Source organism: Hippoglossus stenolepis, chromosome 8 (genome assembly GCF_022539355.2).
Source record: "Hippoglossus stenolepis isolate QCI-W04-F060 chromosome 8, HSTE1.2, whole genome shotgun sequence".
NCBI lineage: Eukaryota > Metazoa > Chordata > Actinopteri > Pleuronectiformes > Pleuronectidae > Hippoglossus > Hippoglossus stenolepis.
In genome coordinates this window covers 9251950-9273984 of record NC_061490.1, presented here as the reverse complement: position 1 = coordinate 9273984, position 22035 = coordinate 9251950, and the positions used below count along the sequence as shown (strand labels likewise).

Below are 22035 nucleotides of genomic sequence, written 5' to 3'. Positions count from 1 at the left end.
ATTTTAAATAAGGAAGGCTATCACTCCATTTTGCAACGCCATGCCATACCCTGTGGACAGCGCTTGATTGGAGCCAATTTCCTCCTACAACAGGACAATGACCCAAAGCACACCTCCAAATGATGCAAGAACTATTTAGGGAAGAAGCAGGCAGCTGGTATGCTGTCTGTAATGGAGTGGCCAGCGCAGTCACCAGATCTCAACCCCATTGAGCTGTTGTGGGAGCAGCTTGACCGTATGGTACGCAAGAAGTGCCCATCAAGCCAATCCAACTTGTGGGAGGTGCTTCAGGAAGCGTGGGGTGAAATTTCTACAGATTACCTCAACAAATTAACAGCTAGAATGCCAAAGGTCTGCAATGCTGTAATTGCTGTAAATGGAGCATTCTTTGACGAAAGCAAAGTTTGAAGAACTAAATTAATATTTCAAATAAAAATCATTATTTCTAACCTTGTCAATGTCTTGACTATATTTTCTATTCATTTTGCAACTCATTTGATAAATAAAAGTGTGAGTTTTCATGGAAAACACGAAATTGTCTGGGTGACCCCAAACTTTTGAATGGTAGTGTATATGACTCTCATACATATATATATATATATATTGACATATAATTTAAAGCTCCTTATCTCATCAAGGGAAGCTAATGAAATAAAGCTCTACCCTCGTTAGGTGCTGGGCACTGGGAGGTTAATGCTCCATCCGTCTGAAGGTTAACTGGTCTAAGTGAATATTGTTCAAACCTGAAACAATTCTCTTATCCCGTCATTGGGTTTCAACTAAAATGTCACTGCACATAAAGGGCATTGCTTTTATAAAAAAAAAAAAAAAGCATGGATGAAGTTTGACAAGCTTTTTTTCCATCTTTCTTTAAGTCGGTGTGTGTGTGTGCGTTCGTTTCTTCTTTGGCCTGAATGCCAGGTGGCGTGGCAGCCAAGAGCCTGGATGCTAAACACCAATCGCTGACAAATATTAGCAGTAGAACTCTTGTGCATGTATATTTTCAAAGTAATGAATGTCAGATGATGTTTTGGAGGATCGCTGAGAAGCCTGAGGCTCCACAGCTGCACACATCCAGCCTCCTCTTCTCCTCTCTCCTTCCACCCTTGGGCCCTCCAGCGAGCACAACACATCAAGGCCCGAATCCTTACCCACCAACAAAATTATTTCAAATATTTTATTAATGAACCAAAATTACATAAAGTCATTAAAAGTGGATGAGTATACTTGGCAAAGGATCTACTTCAGATGCTGCGTAGGCAAAGAGCCAAAGCACTGGGCACCAGTCTGGCACACACCTAGTCAGGAAAACGCTCCAAGATATAAAATGAATTTTCAAGGCCAGTCATTGTGCTGAAGCTACATGAAACAGCACTGTATCATATGCATGCTACGGAGCGCCTTGCCAACTCTTGCATGCGTTTGATTCATTATATTCTTTCAAGTGAGTGATCCGTGAGTAAGGGGCATCATTTACGGGTTGTACACTACAACAATAATCACCTCAACTGTCCTTCATTGTGCTTCTAAATCCCACAAAAGTGTACAAACACGACCTAGAGAGAGATATTATGCAAGATATAAGAACTATCGGGAACATGCTGACCTTCATGCTTTGAAGTTGAGTATACTACAGTTTTAAATGATTCATAACACCCCAGGTACGTTGTCACACAAGAACTGAGTCTATTTGCTGAAGAAAAAGCATCTTTTGACGATCATCTGTCTGGTCAGTCCGACTCGCTGTGGGAAACTCACTCGCTTGTGTAATTTGGTTACGTATAAAATTCAATCAGGACTTCAAATGATAGTCGTGTCTATTATTCTACAAACTTTCAAAGACTTAACATTCATGAAATATTTCAAGGACAAGAAGACTGGGCTTTGTATTTTTGGGTCATTTAGCTCTGAGCCATTCAAAAGGACTATATCTTGTCATCTGGTGTCATCCAGTGTCATTTTATGAACATTAAAAAAATCTATTAAAATACGATTAACATTCATTGAAAAGAAACTTGCAGTGTTATGAACTTCTTGGATGTGACAGATCCATGTGTTGGAATATGCTGCACAAAATTAACACACTTGTGTATACGAACCATCACAAGAGGGCAGTGGGTGGCTCCAGAAGTGGTTCTTCTCACAAACCAGTGGGTCCTCATGGCTCAGCCTGTATCCTGGGTCACATTGGAAAGAAACGGTGGAGCCGATCGACAGGTCCTGGCCTAACCGCACTCCGTTCACCGGGATACCAGGATCCATACAGGAGAACGTGTCCAATGTAACCACTAGAGAAATTGAGATCAAAGCATTATTTCTTGAAAGTATCTCTAAACAACTGTACAAAGTCACCTTTGAAATTTAATCTGACTGCGTCATCAATTACCAAACCACATGTTTTCAATGTGTACATGTATTAAGTACAGTATTATTTTGCATGGCTTTGGCCCCTCCCCTCAACCCTCCAAATAATAAGTGGTATAGAAATAAGGGATGGATTGATTATTTTCTTTTCCCCCTCTGACACACAGTATGTCAGATTCTGTTAAGTATTTATACACAGGTTTGCTATTGCAAATAAAATATGACTGTTGAGCTACAGAGGTATATCATACAAGATTTAGGATATATGAAATGCCATTTCTATTTTTGCAATCAGTGAAGATTTTAGGCCACATTTACACAACCAGCTACCATCTCCCAGTTGTATGCCTCCACCAACCAGTTAAATTTCAGTTTGCATCCATGTCTGTTCAAAAACAAACGCATAGTAAAAGGACAGAGCGATGGACGGACAACCCGGAATGCCTCCAGTCAAGGTTGAGTCCAGAACAGAAGTATTAAATAGTGCAAACAGAACCTTAAATAACAATCATCAAAACAAAAAGGTCTCAGTGCACATATATATTGCAATGCAATATATTTGCTTTCACTTTTATTTTACACTTCAGACAGTAGCAAAATATATTTTTAATGCAACACATCGAGACGGAAGAAAAATGGACAAATGCATTGATGCATTGCTGATGTTTGACAGTTTCTTTCTGAATAACTTTGATAGAGCTCTTTTAGTGTTGAAGAAAGCAAGATTTCATCTTCATGCAATCCCTTTGTGGAAAAATGTAAGCAAGTTGACGACTGTGAGAAGGTCCAAAGCAGATGTTCAAGGTGATGAGGAGTACAAGCATAGAGAGAGAGAACCTATGGCCTAGGTGAAACTGTGCAAATAAACTTTTTCCCTGTACTGCATGTTTTCCGAGAAAATATTATGTCACTTGTTTTGGTGAAGGGGGATCAAGATGTCTGACAGCATTCAAGTGAATGGGACCGTGGTATATTTCAGAGGTTTCAGGTGACTCTGTAAAATGACTAAGACAAGTCAGCAAATAATATCCTGTTCACTGTGTGTTGAATTTATGTATTTATTTCTGTAAAATTACACCCACAGCACAATCAAATCCCACCTGCTAAACACACTCAAACTAATATTGTAAGATCTGATAAGGTTCAACGCCCCATTGTAATAAACAGTCCAGTGAGAGACATTTTGTTTTGCTGAAGGTCCTGGGGAAGTAGATTTTTGCCATGTGGCATTGACTAGAAATTGTAGTGTCAGCAGTGTAACACAGAAAGGACCTGGGTTATACTATATGGTGTCTGAGCTATAGATTAAGGTTATCAACACTGATAATCTATAACAGCCTAACCTGACAGATTATTAATGTTAGATAACAGGGTTCCTCTTCTGTATTGCTATAGGCTTCTGTAGAATACTAATACTAATTGCTCTTCTTGATAGTTTTAGTAAATAATACACATGAAGTTTGAACACAGAGAAATAGAGCATTCAATAGATTACTGCTGGCACTGGTCTCTAGGGTGCAGGAATTCCATTCATCTTTTATTCTATATCTTAATACTGAAAATAATTATAAAAAATACAGGAGGGAAATTATTTTATATGTGTCCCTGCAGATGATGTGATAAGACTTTGTAGTATTTTGTAAGTGATTACATCTAATATCCATTACACAAAGAAGGAATGATGCAGTGTCTCTGTGCCTCAGTTTATTTACAGCATAATTCACTACATCCCTATTTTGTTAGACCAATTTTACAAATGAAGTAGGCTGGGTTTCCCCGAAGCATTTCAGCAATAACATATGTCTTAAATTGCAATGGAAAAGGCTAATGTGATCTTACTGTTATTGCTTTTCGATAGCCTCGTTAACAAAAGAGAAATACACTTGAGAGTGAAACATAATAAGACAAAGACACTTATGTTCTGCTTTCAGTCAATAATATAGACATAATGACAAAGTCTGTCTATGAATCACATCTGAGTGACAAGAGAAATTGTGTTTCTGCGAATAATCGCAAAAATATGTTATACTTTGTCAGGAGTATTTTTGTATTTGATTTTTCAAAGACTACCCCTCCACATACAGTGATATGGAAAGAAAGAAAAGACTTCCAACCCAAACTCCCTTAAGAACAAAGAAGATTTTACCAGGAAATTAAGCCCTGGACTTATCCGCTTTTGAGGAGAGGTTTGGATGTAATTGGCCATTGAGCATTATGCTGGAACACAGGGCTCTTTCTACCAAATTAGCTCTGGTCTTTGAACCCGTTCCATTTAGGATTCTGGTAACCTTGGTGCTATCTAGTGGACCGGCCTGCGTTTCCACCAGTTTTCCTCCATCATAGGCAGACTATCATCTGGAATCACGAATCCAGAAAAATGTGTTTGATCTAAACCTTCTTGTCTCCACAATATTTAATGAGCTACAGTGATTGATATCTACTACCAACTTAGTCCTGACATCTGGTTTTTATTTCACCAAGTAATTGATATTTTTAACCTCTCACACAACAGACCATATTAACATGCAAACACTGGGGTTTTTAAACTTCTGCTCAGCCTGAGAAAATGGTGTGAAGAGTCAACATCAGTTAACGGATAAGATAATATTCACAATAGCAGCGTGGACCTTGAAAAAAAAAAAGCAGTGTTCAATATTTTGTAGTCTCACTCATCAATTCATATCTCTGAACCCTAGCTGAATAAAATATTTTCAACCTGAAAACCAAAGCTCATTGAGCCAAGTTGTTATGATAACACTGGTGTTCTTGTATCGCCAGAAACACATCTTCAAGACATTTAGTAATAAAACATAGTTTCAGAAAACCTTGTGAAAGTGTTGCCTGAACAGCAGATCAATTTAAATTCCTAGAGCCAACCATGACGTTCTTGGACTTGTTTGTTTTTGTTTAAATCTATTTGAAAAAAATTGTATTCATAACTCATGCACCCACAGCATTTCACTCTTACCTTCGTAGAAGATCTTGAAGCCACTGTTTGATCGACTGTTATCGGTGGTGAAAAGCAGATACAGGAAGGTACTGCTACTAAACAGGAACTGAGGGACCTGGGTTCCATTAAATGAGCCAATTAGAGGTGAGAGGAGGTTGGGACCATCGTGCACTTCCAGGAAGTCATAGCTCAGTTCAGTTTGAAACCTTCAAAGTAAAAGGAGAAGAGGGAGGGAGAGAGATGCAGAGAATACCTTTATTTGTATTCTGAATAACTCCTCTAGTTTGACAGATTAGACTATTTAAAACCATTTAGTCTATTCTGTCCACTGAGGACAAATTCCGATTTTGACAAGATAGATGAGAAGACAAAGCCTAAACAGAAAGTTCCAATTATGCAATAGTATAAGATCAATGAGCTCTTGGAGCTCTGATATGATATGGATCTGTGGTCACCCTCAGGTCCCTAAATCATCAAACAAGTGACATCAGCATTATATTGTGGGAAAATACTTTCAGACATTTTCAGAAAGAGACTAGAATTATTGACTTGTGGTTGTATGTCTTTACCTACCAGTGAAGTTGTGGTTATATAATGGCCAAAAAAGTGGGGATTTTTGCAGACCATTACGTAACAAAGTCTACCATTGACTTTTTATGCCAAATTTGAAGAAATTCCCTAAAGGCATTGTTGAGATATCACATTCACGAGAATGGGACAGATGGACAGAGGCAGACTGAAAACATGATGTCTCTGACCATGGCTGATGTTGGCACGGAGGCCTAAAAATTCAAGCCTCTCTTCGTTATTAAAGCAAAGAATATGGAAAAAAAGAAACATACTACTTCCTGTATAAAACGATTATGAACTGCATTAATTAGGATTAAGAACACTGGCTCATTTCAAGCAACAGAGACGCAAACAAATTTGGCTCATTTCATGCGATAGCTATAAAATATGATGATTTTATGGTTTAGGTTTTTTAATTTAAGAAATAAAGATTTTAGAGTGGGACTTTTTTGTTTTTATTGCAGCAATCTGGAAGTGAGCAGGAGCCAGTAAGTAAATTAAAAAGTTACTCAAGGCTTTCAACACTTTTGGAAACTGATTACAGGTCTGCATTCCACCTCCTCTAACTGTCTGTTTCTACCTCAGATTAAGGGTCCCACCTCTGTGTTGCACATTGGTGTACTGTGTATAGTTCTCACATGTAGTACAGTATGTGGATATAAGTACATGAGGGATTTTGGGCTTTCAGATCTTTGTCTGTGTCTCTGACTGAGTGTGTGTATATTTGTTTCCATGGCTGAGTTACCGCAGCACTGTCACACAAACCTGTCAAAGCTGATCTTGATGGAACGGCCAGGTTCAGCTTCAATGACCCACTCACAACTCAGCGAGTCTTTGTAGTAGCCTGGCCACCCCGGGGACAGGATGACACCAGATGGACCCGAGTAGTGACCCCCACAAGGAGCTGGAGGAGTAGAGATGTGGATAAATGGTGGGAAGGGTTGGGCGGATAAGAGATGTGGGTGTGGCAGAAGGAACAAATATGGTTGGGGGATGGATGGAGAAGTAAACTAGTGGTTTTAAAGAGGATAACACTCAGTAATCTTTTTGAACCAAAATAAAAAACACTGAAAGGAAATATATAGGATGAGTCACCAAAGGACTGGAGTTACACAAGCACCTGAAAAAAAGATAAATGTAGCCCAGTATGGGTGGACTCTGAGCTGCTTGTTCCACATAACCCACTCACTTCTTCATCAAAATTCCCTCTGTTGTGTTTTCTCTCTTCCTAACTCAATAGTTGACCTATCTGTCCAACAACCACACAATTATTGGCTATTCCATGTCAGTACCTTCACATTTGGGAATGAGTCCACTCCACATCACTTTGCTTTCCTCCAGATGGCATGTGATGGTGTCAGCCCCCTGCGTTTTGATGAAGCCCTCCTCACAAACCACGGAGATGGAGCTCCCTAGTTGGAAGCTGTCCCCAAAGCGTCTGGCATTCAACGGTATGCCAGGGTCAGGACACTCATTACGTCCAAAAGCTTGTAATGAGAAGAAAGAGAACAAGATCTAGTGACAAACACTGTTGTGCGAATGAGGAATGGGGTCTGTGAGGAGTAGGTAGATAAGGGAAATGGATGTAGCTGTCCGTGGAAGAGGAAAAAAAAACTAACAGAAGCCTGCTTTGTGAACCTCAGGGTGACAATAGCCTCCGTCTTTAGAACTTGTTGTACCACACCAGGAGAGAAATAACTACAGTGGTGTTGCATTAGATAATGAGTTTCACACTACAAGTACTGCCCTAAATGCTGCTGTTTCTTAAGGCACTTATGGTCCCTATGGAGAAGAGCTTTTGCTAAAAGCAATCATTAAAAAAAACACACACAAAAGAACTAGAGTATTGATTGTACATGGAACATTCACAAAAATATAAGTGCTGTTGAACTTAATTAAATATAACTAGTCAGACATTAATTGCATCAAAATCTAATTGCTACTGCTTTAGAAAATATTTTATACAATTTTGAATTGTGTCTGTATTCAACAGATCAGACAGCCAGTACTGAGTCTCATCACACTGATCCCTAGAGCCTCATTTATGCTCAACGTTACATATGTAAACGGATGGAGCCTGTCCGTACTCTGCATTCATTTATTCTGTTCTTGTGGACGTCTTCTGAAAACTTATGGATACAGACAAAACAGATCACACGGAGCAGTACCACCGGAAATCGTTGGGGGGGGTTAGAGTAGCCAATAGTTAAAATGCAAGAAATAGATTTCAACACTGGTGGAAGTTTTTGAGGAGAGACTTCAAGAGTAAGAAACTACAGGCATCTTTGCCCAGGCAAAGGGAAAAACAGTTGCTCTTGCCTCTGTCTTAAGAGGTACATTGTAACAACCTTCTCCACTGTCGCCAAGTTTGTTGTTGTCAGAAACTCTAGACTCTAGGCTACCCTCTTGTGGATTTATTGCTTAACAACCATATCAATGTAAAGGACACATGTAAGTATATGGGCAGGGATAGTTACATAATTGATATAACCATACGTAAAAGCAGTAGAAAGGATCTCTAACCCTGAATAGAATAAGGCAGAGGCTTGCATTCGCTTATAAATGCTGATACAAATTGCTATGATTGTTAGAATTAAACTGATCAAACAGTCACTTACTGCTATAGGTGATATTGAAGCCCCGTCCAGACATAGAGTGATCAGCCTGAAACTCCAGCTGCAGTACGTTGCTGTTGGATGTCAGGTGGGAAGGAACTTCGGCCCCTGAGAAGCGTCCTAGTATTGTGGCCCCTAACTGGTCCCCATCTTTGATAGTGAGGAAGTCATAGGGGGGCTCCAGGTCAAAGTCATTAAAGGCCAGGTGGATTCTGGAGCCCGGCTCAGAGATAATCAGCCACACACAGTTGAGGTTGTTCCCATAGCCTTCTGGGTAGTCAGGAGACAACACCGTCCCCATGGGGGCAGTGAAGTTGGAGAAACAGGGGACTGTGTAATGGAAGGTGAAAAATATATAAGCAGCGATTTGATAAAAATACGGACAAACACATGGCCATCTACACTGTGGATTCTGCCATGATAGTATCATGCACATAGATCAGTATAGAACAATGTGAGGACTGTTTAACAAGCTCAGCAATCAGATCCCATGGGTGCGGAGTAGTTGAAGAAACAGGAAACTGCAGCAGGGTTGAACATAGAATACACAAAAATACAGACATAGAGCTTTATAGGTGCGGAGGATTACTTTACACTTTCCCGATGGACCAAGTTAAATTGTACAAACAGAAGAGAATACATTTTTGTTAAGGATATTGGTTAGGTATAGTGAAACTCCTCAGAGGGGTTTAGGTTATATCGAGAAAAGACTGTTTACAGAATAATGCAGGTTTCCCCTCTCCAGACTATTTGTACAGTACAGTCCCTGACAAAAGTCTTGTCGCTTGGGTACAAGTTGACCTTAAGTGCCCCTCAAATATATTTGTAATCAATTTTTTTTTACAAGAAATGGCTAATTTCAATCCCAACAGCTTTTGAAATAATGTTTTGGTGCCAAACGAAACTGCTGAAAAGCATTCTAACGTTCACAGCTTGGTAAAGCCCACTGAGTCAGTTTTTGCAAAGACAAAAGTCTTGTCGCCTTGTCATATGATGCACCCAATCCTAGATTACAGCCTCACCTGTGATCAATAATTGATCAATCAATTAGTGGGTGTGTATAAAAAGAACCCCAGCGCACCAGACCTTCACATCAACTGCAACTTGACCTCTGACAACATGCCTAAGATTCACCCTGAGACCAAAGCGTTGATTATCAAGAGGCTGAAGACCAGATCCACTGCTGAGGTGGCTGACACCTTCAATGTGTCTCAGCGTCAAGTACAAAGAATAAGAAAAAGATTTGAAGAGACTGGAGATGTTTTTGACAAGCCCAGGTCCGGCAGACCCCGCAAGACAACTGCTCGGGAGGACCGTTTGTTGGCTCGAAAATCCAAGGCCAGCCCCTTTTCCACTGCAGCAGAGCTCCACCAGGCCTGGTCACCTCAAGTCCCCGTGTCAACCAGGACAGTTTGTAGAATTCTGTCTCGAAATGGCCTCCATGGTCGAATCAGTGCCCAGAAACCAGCACTAAACAAAAGGCAATTAAAAAAACGTGTGGCATTTGCCAAGGCCCATAGCCTGCTAAAAGGATGGACGCTGGAAAAGTGGCAGAAGGTGGATTTCTCAGATGAATCTTCGGTTGATTTACATCACAGCCGCCGCAAATATTGCAGGAGACCTACTGGAGCCTGCATGGATCCGAGATTCACCCAGAAAAAAGTTAAGTTTGGTGGCGGAAAAATCATGGTCTGGGGTTACATCCAGTATGGGGGTGTGCGAGAGATTTGCAGGGTGGAAGGCAATATCAATAGCCTAAAATATCAAGAAGTATTAGCTACCTCTTACATTCCCAACCATACAAGGGGTCAAATTTTGCAGCAGGATGGTGCTCCATCGCATACTTCCATCTCTACATCAAAGTTCCTCAAGGCGAAGAAGATCAAGGTGCTCCAGGACTGGCCAGCCCAGTCACCAGACATGAACATCATTGAGCATGTCTGGGGTAGAATGAAAGAGGAAGCATGGAAGACGAAACCAAAGAATCTTGATGAACTCTGGGAGGCATGTAAGACTGCTTTCTTTGCTATTCCTGATGACTTCATCAATAAATTGTATGAATCATTGTCGAACCGCATGGATGCAGTCCTTCAAGCTCATGGAAGTCATACAAGATATTAAATATGGATCTCACAGCACCACTACTTAATTCACTGATGTTATGCAACATATTTTTGTATTTGAAGTAAATTATTTGTTCAATTTTCATATTACTCTCTGTAGGCGACAAAACTTTTGTCTTGCCAAAATCTGACCTTTCTGTGTTCATTAAATGATCAATCTTTCTTCAGTGAAGCAAATTTATTTTAGTATATTAAACATAATTTGGGAGGGTTTTAGCTTTCATATGAGCCATTTCTAAAACCAATGGATGAATTAAAAGTCAGGTTATAAGCTGTTGTTTCTACAAAATGGATAAGTGACAAGACTTTTGTCAGGGACTGAATAACAGAGTGCAACCTACGTCCTTCTTTTTCAAATCAAATTCAAATACCGAGGCAAGCATATGCTATCAATTTCCTATTTTACATTATGTATATTGCTGTTTACACTTCATGCACTGCATGGTCATTTAACAACAATGCAATTAATCCTTCAATAGTTTAATGTCATTGCGAACTTTCCAAGAGCATAAGTAATTGCTTCATTAGCTGTCGTGAAAACAAGTCAGCGCTGGACTCACATATGCAGATGGGGATATTAGCCGACCACTGATTGTTGTTCTGGCAGGTTATCATCCTCTCCCCTATGAGCTCAAATCCAAACTGGCATTCAAAGCGCAGAACATCACCATTTAAAAAGCCACTACCGTCTTGGTAGCCGTACAGAGGTGTACCAGGGTCACCGCAACTCTCTTTGTCAATTTCTGTGGGTGAGAGGAGAGGAAGAGAGGGGAGGGATGGAAATGGGAAGGGGGGGGGGATAAAGAGAAAAGATAAAGTCAAGCAATACTTTATATAAAATGCATTTTTTCTCTTTAACATCTATAAAAGTCCAGGTAAAAAGCTTGGGAACGTGTTAAAGTTTTTTTTTGAAGGAGATATAGAAGACAGTGAGAGACAGGCAAGCAGATAGAATGACAGAAAGGCAGAAAGGAAAACAGACACAGACATGAGTACAGACAATCAGAGATGATATCAGCACCAAAGTCTCTATACCTTTATAGTTGATCTTGAAGCCGATCGAGCCCACACTCTCATCAGACTGGAGATGAAGCCACATCTGATGGGACATGCTGACAATCAGGTCTGGGACAAAGCTCCCAGTCAGCCTGCAGACAGGGGAGCAAAAAAGACACATCAAAATGTCAAACGTTGTCTTATCTCCCAATGTTATATGGAAACGTTCTTCCAAAATAAACTGAAGCAAACTGAAGCATGGTTTCAACAAAGTAAGCCTCAAATCAAATGGTGCACCTTTTCGATTAAATAAAGGTTCCTTGTAGAATATAGAATTAATATTATGTAAAAACATATAACTAAACAGGTAAGCAACATTTAACTGTAAATTTATAATACAATAATATATTCAATGAGGTATTTCATCAGTACTTACACTTGTATTATTGTTTTGGAGTCACCTACTTCCCCTCCATCTCCGATGGTTAGTGAATCATACCCAATTTCAAGGTCAAACTCCTCAAAGTTGATCTGAATAACCTGTTAATAAAAATAAGTAGATTTACAATCTGCTTATTGTTAACATGCAAAAAGGTAAAACTCAAATATAGTGCAAAACGTTTGTGTACATGTGTTGACATGTTAAATATGTGTTTGTATAATGTCAATGAATATAATTATTCAACCTTTATTTTAACTTCGGAATACATAGAGGTAAATACCTAATTTGCAATATAGCAGAGTACAGAGAATAAAAATGATTTCCAAGACACCAAGAAAAATCAAGACCAAAACTAAAAGTCTTAGGAATAAATACAGTCAATCTTATTCATGGTATTCATGCATAAAAACCAAACCCTCTCAATTGGATGGGAATTAAATAAGGTTAATTTGCACAAAAACCATTTCTGTACATGACAATTTATTATATATCTACAAACAAGTTGATTTTTTAACAAATTTGCACATTCAAATACATGAATGCACCCTCCCCCCTGCAATGGGGATTGCAGGATTAAGTGATCTATATGTCTGTTTGTGCATCCGCAGCACGAGTGGAAAACTTTATTATTATGTTAATCGGGTACTGAAGTTTTGCTTTTGGATATTTTAAGGGTTGCCTGGGGAATATTTTATCTTCTGATGACTCTTGTTATACATGCACACAAAACTTTATTAAACATTCAAATTTGAATTTGTAAGACTTTTTTGTGTTTTACAAATTCACACACTTAGAATTAACATTTAGAAAGCATTTTTCACATGCACATCAAAGGTGATAGACATCTGCAGGCCGTGAAATTATTTGCGAACATCACTTCACCAGCAGAGAATATTAATGTTTTACCCTATACTCATTTCCATCTCTTTGGAGACTCTGATTCTGGAGACAACTAAACGTTGAGAGACAAGCCTATTTAACGTGTAATGCCATGAACATTTTTGCAAGCAGACTTGAAGCATTGTTTGCTGTCTGCTGTCTGCTTATACTTCAGATAGCTGCATAATGTGCAATTTACTCCAGTATTTTTATGAAATATGCAGAAACTACAACTAAAAATGGATGGCACACAGAAAGACTTAACTTCCATGAAATGTTTGAGTGTTAACATAATAAGGCTTTGACAAAGAGTTCACATCCATGCAATACATCATAAACACCCATCTAAGCTCTATATAAACTAACAGCTACTTTTCCGCAAACTGTCAAATCAAATAATAAGAGCCAATTATAGCGAGGCAATTCAAGAGTCCTACATTATCCACTGCCTGTCCACACTCATCCAGGAGAGTTTCATGTCAGCTGTCAATGGTACATCTTTTATTTTCTTAACACATGTATACAACATCATAAAAGATGATATTTTCACAAATCAAATTGGCAACATCTGCTTGGACTAATAATAGTCATTAATGTACTGCAGAGACATTACACAATGAAACCACAGTACCTCACTGTTCACTTTGCCTGTATGGGTTAGTGATGCAAAGAGGATGTACTGTACTAACATGAATGTTGATGACAAGTGCTCATCCTAAGCATTATCTTTTCTGGTCATGCCAGGAAAATGTCTGCACAACATCCATGTGAAACAGCTTCAACACAATGCACTCACACACATGATTACCATAATAACACTAATGGACCAAGTTTCAGTGCCAAGTCCATGGCTTGTTTGCCTTGGAGAGGGTGAGTATTAAATGAGCACTAGTTGGTTATTGTTTATAAGCAGGATGGCACCTAGATGACACCCCTGTGTATATGACTCACTGGACAGAATACCAATAGAGAGGAATTTGATGTAGAAGCAGTAATGACCATTAGGAAAACAGCTTTGACCTCTTCACTTTGGGGAAAAGCTGGTCTCATTTAATCATTATTTCTCTCCATTTCTGTTGTCCCAGATGAATGAAGTGAATCGCTCAATTACCACCAGCCACGCATACACTGGTGGCGTAGTGAGAACCGAAATGTGATCCCGCTGCAGCTAATATATTAATGAGTGACACTTACAGTGAGCTTAAGTCAAAATACATGCATTTTCTATATAACCTTTTCCCACCTTGGGAGGCCGTTGAAAAATAAATGCACTCCTAAATAGATATACAGAAAAGGAATGCCTGGACAAATACTGCATGTTCTAATGTAAAAGGTGAAGGTTCACTCATGGGGCAACAGAAGAAAATTGCCTATTTGTGTTTACTCTACATCTAATGAGGTACTGTTACACTTTAGCAAAAACACAAGTGGGACCACTTACTTAAACTCTTCTTTGAGCTCTCTGGGACTTCTTCAACAAATGGATCCAGTTAAGTGATTATTTCATCTTTATAATTGCCATATTTACAGTGCAACTGCTTTAAATATGCTGTGAAGCAGATATGAATGTGTGACTCAAAGCTTATCTTGTGCACCATCCAGTGTCCCCGTTTAATTTCTCTATTTAGCCATCTGAAGAGGAGAGAAGCATGTTAGGTTGTAATACTGCTGTGGTACCTTGTTTGGATCACTGGCTGTGATGATCCAGACACACTGGGAGTTACTCTCATACTGGATGGGGAAGTTAGGGGATGTGAAGGTCCCTGATGGTCCCTGTAGATTTGACCCACACGTTTTCACTGCAGCCATATAAAGACAAACATGGAGACAAAGACAGTGTATTTAAGAAAGATTCAAAACATAACTGATCACTTAAAAATATATACATTAATAATATATCATTATTCAGCGTGCATATTATAAATAATCTACAATATCTACAAGTCAGCCGTAGGACTGATAAATTTACAATAAATATGGATGGAAAGCCAGAGTAATAATTCCTGCATTGTAACACAATAGAAAGGTAATATATTGTTTATAGAAGGTCTACGAGCTGCATTTCAATTAATCAAGTCCTAAAAGGTGCTCAAGGTATTATGATACATAGAATAACAGCCAGAGCAGTTTGGAATGAAAACATAGAGTGCTGCAGCAGTGGCTTTCATACATAATTAACAGAATTGAACTTTCCTCTATCTGCATAGAGCCTGTATCCAGAGGCACTGCCTTAATCAAACTGTTTTATTATTAGCTCTTCAGTAGCCTGGCTCACCCTTGCAGACGGGTCTGTGGTCGCTCCAAGCAGCGAAGACTTCGGCTACACGCTGGCAGGTAATCGTTTTGGAACCCTGCAGCACATGGTCTTCATCACAGGTAAATTGAGCAGTTGCTGCGATGCTGAGAAGATAACAAACACCGTTAGTGCCTGGAAAAGCAATCAATGCCTCAAAAAAGACTCCTGATCAAATATGAGATGCATTATTTTTCATGTCATTCATTACAGGTTTATATTGGACAGTGGATCAATACATTCCATTCAGTAGATAAATTGGCAAATGTATTTATTTATTAACCGCCCTTATTTTCCACACATACACTATGTCTAGACTGTGAGTCCACTGGGACAGGAGACACTTAGGCTCGGAGCGTATATCATTTTATATGGACAAAGAAACAAATCACTTGTGGCACAAGTAACTAAATCTCTGGTGCAACAGGCTCATTTGGAGAGGGTTTCTAAAGCTGCACTATTAGTATTCTTTTCGACTCACAAGACAAACTGTATACGAAGTTTGTTAAAGGTCAAAGTAAATAGTCTTAAAATTTATATTTTTGTTCTCTCCTGAAATACAATAGTATGTGGATATTATGATTTTTTTTAAGATATGGATTATATTCACAAGAGGATCTCCATGGCTGAGGAAAATTGTAAATACATCTACAAAGGCAGTAATGGTTACTGGGTAAATTGGTTGGAGAGCACGTTTTCCTACTTCTAAACCCAAGCTGCTTCACTTCAGCTGCAGAGGCGCCAAATCACCTGAAGTCAGAGCCAATCCGTTTGCCATTCTCCGGCTCCCCCGGGTCAGGGCAGTAATTAGACACCTGTTTGATTCCTCCTTCATTCACTGAGTGAGAAAGACAAGGACCAAGAAAGCTGTGAGAGAGACACTTTATATTTCCAAGCGTCATACTTTCAGAAAAACACCCACTGCAGTGGAAAGCACTCGGAGAGTAGATAAATCTGACTTTGAATGTTCGTTATGTTTGGTAACAAAATTCGCTTCCAGGAAATCATGCATGTAGTTGGACAAATCAACCTCATCTCTCAATGTCAGGGACTATCAACTGCCAGTTATTTGGCAACACTGTTAAACATTTGTGTTTTGTGAGATCAGAGCGAGTGCCAAGGGTAAAAGCAAGTATCTTACCTGTACTAGACAATATAAAAGGAAATGTATCTGGACTTGGCAGGGAATAAGATGATAAAATGACCTTTAACTATCAATTGCTGGAGTTAGAAAAAGTCTTGCAGATATGGTTTCATAGCCTTTACCATTGTAGGAAGGTACGGTGCTGCTTTGGACTCTAGCCATCTCTCTATGTTCTGATCTGTAAATCAAACATCTCATGCACTGGAAATGAAATTCATGAAATATGTAGTATCCCAATTATCCTTAAAGATCGCTGTAATATTTGCAGTAAGACATCAACCCACACACAGAGACCCATCTGTTTTAATACTACCATAATACTACCAGCAAACGTTTTCTCTTTTGACTTCTTTCAGGAAGTTCATTAGCTTTGAAGTTAACTGTTGTGGGTTATAATGCAGTTATGAGTTCAATTATATGCAATGAATCCACCAGGCAAATGAAGCATCTCTTCACAGTCTTTTAAATGATATACAGTAGTGTCTCTTAGAAAAGATTACAGCCCTTTGCATTATTCATGTCTCCATGCAATGCAGAATCAATGACACATAAGGCAATAAAGATTACAACCTGTTATCACTGAAATGTTTAGCACACTGTGGAGTTAAAGGGAATTGTGTTCCTGATTTATGTTAATGACAGAGCTCCGCAAGCAATTAAAACGCATTCAATTCAGTCTGAGTGTACACAAATCATCTGCGTGAGAGGTCACTCAACCTTGACTACCGCTGTGTGTGTATAGATCACACAGTGAATGAACATAAGTCAGCCTGATGTATTGCTTCAATAGTGCAAAATGAGACACAGGACGTTTTGGGCATTTGCAGCTGATCAAATTTAGCATTTTGCTGCAAGATAAATTATTAAGCCTGATCTAAATGAGTTCAGTTCTATCAGGACAGGAAGTCCGGGACTGCAGGGGATATGGAGTATCAGAAAGAAAAAGAGACTGCACTTCTGCAAAATCTAGTACTGTAGCTTAATTCTGTCACCAAATGATGCAGCAAAAGAAGAGACAAGAAAGAAAGCAAGTCCTACACAAACAAAAAAATCCAAACAATGAAACAGTTGCATAAGAAAAATAAAAGACTTACTCAAAGACAGTTTGTTAGTGTTGTCCTTTCCTGGTAATAATTTTACCCCTCTGGATTTAAGCTCTCCAGAGCTTTTCACTGGTCGAGAGTAACAGAAAGAGTTCATTAGATAAAAGAAGTTACAGTATTAGATGTGAGAAGATACAGTACAAGTGTTTCTTTCTCTGGATAATACTTGGCCCTTTGAAGAACATCAACATGTAATTGCTACTGGTGTGCATCCTTTCTCTGAAGAAATGAGTTCAATGGCCCTGATGCATTCCTAAGGGTTACCTTGGCAATTCTATAAACTCTAAATTAGTTTTTCATGTTTGTCTGTTCATATAATTCAGACATATTAAACAGTGGATAGAAATTGATTGGTCAGAGCAGATTTAATGGTTATAGCTTGTGGGGGGAAAATATCATGCAGAATCAAAGGGGAGCTCAAGGACGGCAATTCTAAAAAACTTTAAATTGTCCTATTAACACAGCGGGGGCCAAATTGCACAAAAAGCCAGGTGATGTAAGTAGCTGTCATCATTTTGATCTATCAACAGAATATCCAAAAGCAATTAATGATGCAACAAGCAAAACATGCTATTTGCATTGGGTCACATGACTTCACAGACCACATGAGGACTTTTCAAAAGCAGTGTTAAAAAAAAAAAAACTCAGTTCTTCTCTTCACTTGAAAGTATCTCCCCTTTGCACTAAAAATAAACCCATATAAAAGCTCCACCACTGCACACCAAAGCACTGCAATAGATGAGAAATGCGATTTTTCAAGCAATTGATTTTGTGTCTTCCATTTACCGTATTGCCACATATGCACTTTATTGAAAGTTTTTATCGAGCTGGTGATGGTTAAGTTGCAGGTTTAATATCTGGCTTGGGGCCTGGCTTTAAGCCTCTGTGTTATAGTATATGAAGCACAGACGCCAACTTTAAAGTCAAGCCATAGAACAATGTGAGGGCAACGGATTACTGAGCTCCTGAAGCTGAATTTTATCAGAGGAAGTAGAAGAGTATATACAGAATTTATCTCTCAAATATTTGATTAACTTAGTCCTTTGAAGTCAATGGTTTGAAGCTGAAAAGGCATCAGTGCCCTCTACAGAGGGGCATTAATCAGACTGTTTAATATGCAGTTAACAAAGATCAAAAAATGTTTTGTAATTACACCGCGTTTCTCCTACGACGATCCCTTTTTCGCTGAAGAAGGGGACCCTCTATTACCATGTGCAAATTAAGTAATCATGTCTTACCTTGATACTGAGCCCTGAAGCCTTTGTGGCGGTGGTTGCTCTCTGTCACAAAATGCAGCCGTAGCCAGTTTTTGTTGCTGATGATTGGAGCTGGAATGTTCATCCCAGTCATCCTGAGTGGAAAGAGTCACAAATAAAAGAATACTTGTGTCATTTGTTTTCACTTTATTTCAAACAGACAGCTTTTCGGCGATTGAAATCTGTGTGTGTGTGTTTGTAAAGTGGTAAGACAAACAGGCTGTGTCTGTATTCATGGGCTATAGCCTTTAGCGGCTAAATTTGAAGACCAATTGCATCACAAGGCTGCTTCAAATCCGTCTTTCCATTTCCGAGAAACAAAGGCTCCAATGGGTGGATTCTTCCCAGCCCAACCTATCCCAGGATTCATTGCACTTCAGTTAAGAACCGTACTTCAAAGAAATAATGGCACCAGCAAGCGATGAGACGTCCACTGCTCGAGTATCATGCTAGGTCTGTACAGAAAGGTCTGTATGCTTCACCTATATGTGCAGACATGGATCATCATATGTAAGGTTATCTCTGTTAAACCTCTGTGTGTTGTGAGACCACGTCTGTCTTAATATTGACTTCAGTGCTTTAAAGCAAAAGTTGTATTCAGCGTCTGGCCATAGCATCAGAGACTCTCAATAATCGTAGAGATTTAAAGCTGCCAGGGGCCTTCTCGTTTGTCTGGCTAACCAGCTCGGGGTTGTTTTTCAATTGCCTTGCTGTTCCTGCACCGTACCCTGTCATACCACAGTCAATAGAGCACAATGCCATTGTAGCTTTTAAACCGAGACTTGGGACAGGCGGAAAGAAACACGATGCAGTTTATTACCGAAAGAGGTAAAATGCCTCTTATCAGACAGATTAAATGCTGTCACATGTTGATTTTTAATTGATTTGCAAACTACCTGTGATTCTTTTAACTACTTGTTTTTATTTCATATTATCCATTGTAAGGGGAGATGACGGCAGCTTTCACAGGGGAATTAAAAGGTAATTAATTTTCACACAAAAGCTGACCTTTTCTTACAGTGCATCATTGATAAAATGCTAATGAACCTGATGTATGGGGCAGAATGAAAAAGAACAGCCTTCAAGTGGCTGAACTATGTAGAGGAAACTGCCTACAAGTTTCCTGCAGTGGAAGCTGCAAATTATCACAAGATTTCTGCTCGAAGTCTAAAAGAAAATGGATAGTGACAATAAAGCTATACCCATCAGGAAGGTGCTCGGACGCTCCAGGCAGCACAGGAGTGATGTTACGAATTTAGGAGCAGCAGAGGTGAATATATAGCTGTCATAACGGCAGAGAATGGCAGGGCAAGTGAAACATGATGTGTCATCAACTGTAAATAAAGCCATGTTGACAGAGAATTTTTCTCTGATGGTTATTATTTGTATTTATACAGAGCAAACTATTGATTTATCCGATACAACCATGCATGCAAAATTCGCCCTGTTACGTTCAAGTACAAAGTGAAGAAATATATTTTTGATGCCTGGTTTTCAAAGTGGGAATAGACTCACCACTCCCTTCAGCAACTGTGCTCCCGAATGAACAAAAATGTGCTCATATGCTGGAAGCCATCAAAGGAAGAAGACTTACAGCATCAGATGTGACCTGAAAAATTGATGACTGCGTGCCTAAATGTTATCATGACTGCAAAGGTCAAGATATTAAATGTTGCGTCATGTCAGTGAAGACGTTCTGTGACTGATAGTAGGAATATATTATTTCTATCACAGCCTTTTGTTTGTTAAGTTGCCCTTGTATTTCCAGTTTGTGATAAAACTTTAACATCAGCTGAATGGTTGCACAAAATAATTCAGGGTTGTGCTTCACAAAATATTGATGCACATCACTGCTACTTGTCATTGTTACTGTCATGGAAACAAATGCATTACTTGTGGAAAGTGGGCTGCCCAGTCTCCTTAAAATAGATAAGAACAAGTGAGTGCTGTCTACTGTTTTCTTATTGTATCTACCCCAGTGCATACTGAGCGACAAAAGATGAGAAAGTCCAATTGGAAAAATGGATTCCTCACATAATGCACTTCCATTCTATCTCTGAAGGCTCACTTAGGGTGCGCATTTGTTCTTTCGTAGATATGCAATATGGTTTTTCTGAGATTACTTCTTGGCTTGAGTGCAGATTTTTCATGTGCTTGGTTTTATCAAAGTTTTAAAATGCTTCATATCATTGATTTGGGGCTTCTCCAGGACTAATGGTATATTCAGATGTAGGTATGTGAAGCACATTGAAGGGTTTTCATGAAGTCTGAGTATAACGTGGGTAATTTGATAGAATGAGGGGTTGAAGGGAGCATGGCAATATCATAAAAAATACCAACATAATGAGTCCCAATGTGCAGGTACTGTGGCCAAACGTGGCCTTGAGGCCAGAGTGATAAGCTGAAATCCCGAGTGCCTCTACTCTGCTTCACAGAGGCAGCCTATACGTAGGTGCACCCCAGATAATGAGCGATCAATTCAAATTTGTCAAAAAAGATAAGGCCTGGTGATTTTGGCTTTTACTCCCACACACATTCTACAAAATCTGACAAGAGGGAGTATTTGTAAGAATATTTTATGTGCTCTCTATCCTTCATCAAATTACTCCCTCTTCAGAAGCTCTTCAGGAGATACGCTTATACAGCTTGGTGCCTGTCTGCCAGCAGATCGGCTTCTGAAAACAGTGAGCCATGCAGTCACTGTATACCCAGTGGCCTCTTATATTAATTGCCCTGGTGAAATACCTGGGTCGACTGTCAACTCACATACTTTCAATTAAAGATTGCATTCTTCAGACCCGGATCGCAGAGGAGCACATCTCTTGGAGGCATTTTGATATTTTGCCTGGGAAGATCAATAATAAATCCCAGAAAGAAGAAATTGAATCTAATACATATGGTAATTCCAACCTGCTTTGAATATTGTAATCTTCCTCTGAGAAGCATTTAGCCACTGTTCATTTTCAGTGAACCAAACAAGATATTTCCAGATTCCTCAGTGAACCAAGCTAGATATTTCCAGATTGCTCAGTGAACAAACTATTTTTTCTGGACTCTTACAACAATGCAGAATTAATGCTAATCAGAATAATATGCAAAGACACTGGATGATAGAAAAAGTAGAGCATTTTTGGATTGACTTCCATAATGTGTAGGTTAAACACCACATCTCAAATTCACAAAGCCTTCCAGGTTGTATGCTTCGTGTCCACATTTGATATAATGAGTGACATGTAATCCACAGCTTGTTGTTTTTGCCCTTTGTGAACAAGGCTGTACAATCATATTAAAGGTCAGAAG

At 39.2% G+C, this 22035-nt stretch overlaps 1 protein-coding gene across 1 annotated transcript in view; it reads right to left on the bottom strand.

Annotated features, from left to right (window-relative positions):
• The window catches only part of LOC118114004 (CUB and sushi domain-containing protein 3), a 216408-nt gene that overhangs the window by 132165 nt on the left and 62208 nt on the right, over nt 1–22035 (bottom strand). Inside the window, exons 6-18 of the mRNA XM_035164185.2 lie at nt 18718–18830; nt 17471–17548; nt 15983–16070; nt 15215–15339; nt 14617–14738; nt 12055–12158; nt 11658–11770; nt 11183–11365; nt 8503–8829; nt 7177–7371; nt 6650–6788; nt 5333–5520; nt 2100–2288 (exon numbers count right to left, since the gene is read on the bottom strand). Coding sequence (XP_035020076.2) covers nt 2100–2288; nt 5333–5520; nt 6650–6788; nt 7177–7371; nt 8503–8829; nt 11183–11365; nt 11658–11770; nt 12055–12158; nt 14617–14738; nt 15215–15339; nt 15983–16070; nt 17471–17548; nt 18718–18830 — 1964 coding nt within the window. The remainder of the gene's footprint in view (nt 1–2099; nt 2289–5332; nt 5521–6649; nt 6789–7176; nt 7372–8502; nt 8830–11182; nt 11366–11657; nt 11771–12054; nt 12159–14616; nt 14739–15214; nt 15340–15982; nt 16071–17470; nt 17549–18717; nt 18831–22035) is intronic.